This window comes from Mastomys coucha, unplaced genomic scaffold (assembly GCF_008632895.1).
Source record: "Mastomys coucha isolate ucsf_1 unplaced genomic scaffold, UCSF_Mcou_1 pScaffold23, whole genome shotgun sequence".
Lineage (NCBI taxonomy): Eukaryota > Metazoa > Chordata > Mammalia > Rodentia > Muridae > Mastomys > Mastomys coucha.
Window position 1 is genome coordinate 114,484,638 of NW_022196906.1, and position 5,589 is coordinate 114,490,226.

The 5,589-nt window shown below is 49.1% G+C and overlaps 1 protein-coding gene and 1 pseudogene across 3 annotated transcripts in view; both read left to right on the forward strand.

Moving 5' to 3' along the window:
- LOC116072541 overlaps nt 1-709 on the forward strand; it is an 8,874-nt pseudogene extending 8,165 nt beyond the window's left edge.
- Nucleotides 1-5,589, forward strand: part of Myrip (myosin VIIA and Rab interacting protein) — a 194,785-nt gene that overhangs the window by 95,427 nt on the left and 93,769 nt on the right. For all 3 annotated transcript variants that reach the window (XM_031343475.1, XM_031343476.1, XM_031343477.1), the window contains one exon: nt 3,342-3,563. In XM_031343475.1, the coding sequence (XP_031199335.1) occupies nt 3,342-3,563 (222 nt within the window). The remainder of the gene's footprint in view (nt 1-3,341; nt 3,564-5,589) is intronic.

The following is a 5,589-nucleotide window of genomic DNA, read 5'->3' on the forward strand; positions in this document are numbered from 1 at the left end:
GGACTTAGTGAGCTATAAAAAAGACAGTCATGATCAGCAGATACACCATTGAGAGAACTGGAAGGAGGCAGTAGGGACTGGATATGAATGAGATACATTATATACACATGTAACATTTTCACAAATAAAAATAAACACATGAACCCCTCTCTGTCTTCTCTACCCTGGGAGCAGCTCTCTTGTCTGCTCCAAGTTCCTCTCTACCTGGCCCCTGCTCAGGAGTACCTCTCAGATGCTGAGTCCCGCTGAGTCAGTCTGCAGTAGAGCTGAAGCGACCACAGATGCCAACTGATGAGGGTTTCAGCCGCTTGGTGCTCATGTGGCCTCTGACTTCACTTATCCCTAGACACAGCTTCCAAACAAGCACCATTTCAAGGGGCATCCACACAGACACCAAGTTCATTGGGGCTGGAACTGCTACAGTTGGGGCGGCTGGCTCTGGGGTTGGGATTGGGATTGTTTTGGGGAGCCTCATCATTGGCTATGCCAGGAACCCTTCTCTGAAGCAACAACTCTTCTCCTATGCGATTATGGGCTCTGCCCTCTCAGAGGCCATGGGACTCTTTGCCTAATGGTGACCTTTCTCACCCTCTGCACCATGTGTCCCCACTTCCACCTCCCATGGTTCTTTGGTGTCTCGTCTGCCCTTTATGTTCCTTTTCCTGTACCTCCCCAAGAAGCCTGGGGAAAGTGCTTGGCTCAGGGTTGACAAAGAGAGACAAATAGATACTGTTTTAATAAGATATAAACATACATACATGCATACACACATATGATAACTAATAAATGAGATTTACTAAAAGTAAAGCTTAATACCAAAGAGAACTTTAATGCAGTTATGTAGTTGTTATGTAGTACATGCTTTGGTCAGTGAAAGCCACAGGTATGTGATTGGTTGTAATGACCCCAGGAAATTCCTCTTGCCTGGTCATCTCCTAGTTCTGCTGGTGCCGAGACACAACGTGTGCTGCAGTAGTAGGATTGAGGAATTGTAGTAATAGTTAAATATAACTTCTATCCCTGTGGGGCTATATGTCACTCAGGTTGTTTGGGGCCACTCCTTACAGCTCCTCCAATCCCTTTCGCTGACCTCCCAGGGATGTGCAAGCTGTCAGACTTCACGGTGATGACCATAGCTGGCTGCATGTCAGTGTGACCCGGGCTCTTTGGTGGATGATGAAGATCTTTCATCCAGATGCGAGCCACCAGCATCTCAGGTCTGCCTGAGGATCCATATCGACTCCTGCTGATTTGAAAGCTGTTGGAATCTCTGACTGCTCGGGTCCCTGGGGGTGTGAAAGGGGACCATGTCACATCAGATTCCCAGCAGTGCTGTTGTGAGGATTCGTGTTTTAACAGGAGCGATCTTCTCCCCTCTAAGAAGGCATTAATGAAGTGAAAGGTTTTATTCTGCAAGGCCGCTTATTGTTAGTGGTAATGCAGTGTCTGAAGCCTAAGTGCCTTCGTTTTCATGACACCCAGGGATACACAAAACCAACCCACCATTCGGAGTTTCTCTGTGGACATGAGGAGGAGGATTGGTCTCTCTAGAGACAGATGAGATGGATCAGCAGGAAAAGGGCCTGCCATGTAAGAGTGAGGACATGAGTTCAGGTTTCCAGAAGCAGCGTTAGACTGCCATGTGGTAGTGGCTGTCTGTAATCCCAGGGCTGAGGAACTGGAGGCAGGAGGATACCCAGAGCTTACCGACCAGCCAGTTTAGCCAATCAGTAAGCTCCAGGTTCAGTAAGAGAACCTGTCTCAAAAGATAGTGTTGAGAAGCAATGGAGTAAGTAAGACACCAGTGTGTTTCTAAGGACATTTTCATTTAATTTTCAAGAAATTCATGTAATGTATTTTGATCCTATGCATCCTGACTATTCTGGTTAACTCCTTCCAGGTCCACACAGCATCCCTAACCCTACCTCCAGTTTCATACTCTCTTTTAAGAATTTTGATAACTCACCAACTCCAACTGTGCTGCCCAACTATTTCTGGGTATGGAGTCATCTACTGAGGTGTGGTTGATCTACCAGGGGTCATACCCTGTCTTAGTCAGGGTTTCTGTTCCTGCACAAACATCATGACTGAGAAGCAAGCTGGGGAGGAAAGGGTTTATTCAGCTTATACTTCCACATTGCTGTTCATCACCCAAGGAAGTCAGGACTGGAACTCAAGCAGGTCAGGAAGCAGGAGCTGATGCAGAGGCCATGGAGGGATGTTCCTTACTGGCTTGCTTCCCTGGCTTGCTCAGCTTGCTCATCTTGGTTTCTTTTAGAACCCAAGACTACCAACTCCGGGATGGCACCACCCACAATGGGCTGGGCCTTCCCCCTTGATCACTAATTGAGAAAATGCCTTACAGCTGGGTCTCATGGAGGCATTTCCTCAAATCAGGCTCCTTTCTCTGTGACGACTCCAGCCTGTGTCAAGTTGACACACAAAACCAGCCAGTACACACCCTTAAAGAAACTGCCTCGCCCTTGCATAGAAGCAGTCAACTGCCTGTAGCTCTTCCGTAAGGAGTTCATGAGTCTCACTCCGTGTTGGAATGCCACCTGCCTTGATTTTGTGTGGCTACCACAGCTGTTCTTGGTGAGGGTGACAGTCCATCATCTCCAAAAGACGCTGTCTCTCATCCCCCCAATCTCTGGTTCTTAAAATCTTTCTTCCGTCTCTTGTATGATTGTCCCTGAGCCTTGAGGAGAAAGGTCACTCAGGATTGAGCTCTGGTCTCCACACTCACATTCAGCACACACAAGCACACGCACATCCACACCCTGATCTTCACATGTACATTCAACATACACAAACGCAGATGCACAGGCATGCACACATGTGCACATATGCATGCCCACACAGGCACACTCTTGTCACCACATGTACATTCAACACACACATACACATACAGACAAGCACACACATGCATGCACACTCTGGTCACCACATGTACATTCAACACACACATACACATACAGACAAGCACACACATGCACATATACAGTCTCTCTGGTTTTATTGTTCTTTTTAAAAAATATTGATTGATTGATTGATTATGAGTACACTGTCACTGTCTTCAGACACACCAGAAGAGGGTATCACATCTCATTACAAATGGTTGTGAGCCACCATGTGGCTGCTGGGAATTGGACCCAGGAGCTCCAGAAGAGCAGTCAGTGCCCTTAACCGCTGAGCCATCTCTCCAGCCCTCACTGTTCTCCTATGGGATGATGTTACAGTACCTGAGCACATGCAGAGGACAGGACCAGGTACTCTGGGCTGACGGCCCCACCCTGGTGTTTCTCTCCGCCTCACCTTCTCCCCGTCTTTCTGGTTTGCAGTGAGATGAAGCAGAGGCTGGCAGAGGAGAACAGCAAGTGCAGCATCCTCTCGAAGCACCAGAAGTTTGTGGAGCGCTGCTGCATGCGGTGCTGCTCGCCCTTCACCTTCCTGGTCAACGCCAGGCGCCGCTGCGGGGAGTGCAAGTTCAGTGTCTGCAAGAGCTGCTGCTCCTACCAGAAGCACGAGAAGCTGTGGGTTTGCTGTGTCTGCCAGCAAGCCAGGTGAGTGCACACATACTTGCAGGCCTGGGCTCTTGGCACCACCATGTCCTCTGGTATTGATGGACAGGTGTGATCAGAGCACTAAAGCCAGCAAAGGATGTCAGAGAGGGGATGAGAGGAGCCATGGGAGAGCACAGAGGAGGCTGTTGGGATAAAAAAATACAGCTTCTCCCATGCTCTAGCTTCTCCCATGCTCTGCCCACTCCTTTCATTCTTCCATAAATGTCCTGGGTTCATAGAAACTGCACTGTATTATGAAAACATGAGTAAACTGGGTGGGTTCCTAATAACTCAGATACACAAGGACATGAAGGGACACAGGACTCCACATGTGTTGTCAAGCAGGCCTAATCAGCTTCCATGTTGACTGTTGTGGCACTGAGCATGGGCTAGCTCTCTGGAGGGTTTGGAGAAAGTCTCGTAGAGGGGATGGATGCCGCTGCCATGTGGATAGAATGACATATCTGCAGTTCATAGTCTCCCTGCGGCGTGCTGAGTGTTCGACAGTCACTGTCTGTCTTAAATATCATCATCTTTGAGGTTCACTGTCGTTCCCGGTGGCTCCATAGCTCTGCGTGATGGTGACCAAAGCAGGTTGGCTGTGCCTCGGCCACACTCAGAAATCCAGCCTTCCTGCCTTGCCTCCCTTCTCCATCTCTCCTCTCCCCACTCTGCCATGCTTACACTCTTTAATAAGCTAAGTCCTAGCATTTCCCCTGTTTGTGGGGATCGCGGCTGAGTGAGTGAGCAAGGTCTCCAAGGAAGCAGGCTCTGCGTAGCGAAGACCCAAACAGCCCCGTGACGCCAGCTTCCCTGGAAAAGTGGCTTGTTCATCACCTGGTGTCCAGGCTTGGGTGCCCCAGGTCCTACACATTGCACAGCCAAGACTGTCCCATTTCCACGTGGGGGCTTAGTGGACAGAGAGAGGGACAAACAAAAGACCCATCATAACCGACTGTTGTGAGCATGGCCAGCTATGCCAGAAACAAAGGCAAACATGTTTGTGTCTTTCCACAATGTCAGGATTATTAAATAACAAATTCAGAGGGCACAGAAGTTTCGACAACAGCGATTTACCAAGTATCCCTGCTTTGCTCAGTGCCTCTAGCTGTGAGAACTTGGTTATCCATATCAGCTCTCAGATCATACCTTACACACACCACACTGCAAATCTATCACCTACCTTATCATCTGTCTATCAGCTGTCTATCTATGTCTGTCTGTCTATCAATCTGTCATGTATATATGTAGCTTACAGAATGACTACAAAGGGTTAAAAGTCAAGAAGCTTCAAAAAGACATGGGGAACTATTAGGAGTATAAGAGAGTCTGTGGAGAGGTGAGAAAACCAAGCATACAGCACTCTCTGAGACAAATGAGGTGAAGCAAAAGACAGGACTAGAGCAGATGAATGAACAGACAGATGGACAGATGGACAACAGGTCCAGACAGGTGAGCAAGAGGGCAGGCACATGGCAGCTGGGGTAGACTGCAGCCACAGAGGAACAGATGGGCTGGAGCCTGGGACCATGGAGCGTTCTCCACCCGTGGTCCTTGATGCATACACTAAGTGATCAGAGCACAGGCAGCAGGGGCGTCATGTAGGATCCAGGTGAGGGAGTTAGACTGAGTCTACTGAGTTCTTGGACTTCACTGTCCTGATATGACTCTATTATCTCCACGTATACCTGTGGTACACTTCCAAGTCCCTCTACCAGTCAGTGCCGGATGATGTCACCTGGCAGATGGTGTGGTGTGTGTGCCCATCCAGGAGTGTGCCAACCCTCTGCTTCAAACACCATGGAAGCTGCTTATAAAATGGAGTCTCTCAGAGCAAAGCACAGGCTGGAAAACCACTGTTCTGCACAACACAGAGCAACCTACGGCAAGGAACAGCCTGCTCTCAGCAGTTAGGTTGGGATGTGTGGTGGCTTGAGTATGCTCAGTCCTTGGGGTACGCACTATGCTGGAGGAGGTGTGGCCTTGCTGGAGGAGGTGTGGCCTTGCTGGAGGAGGTGTGGCCTTG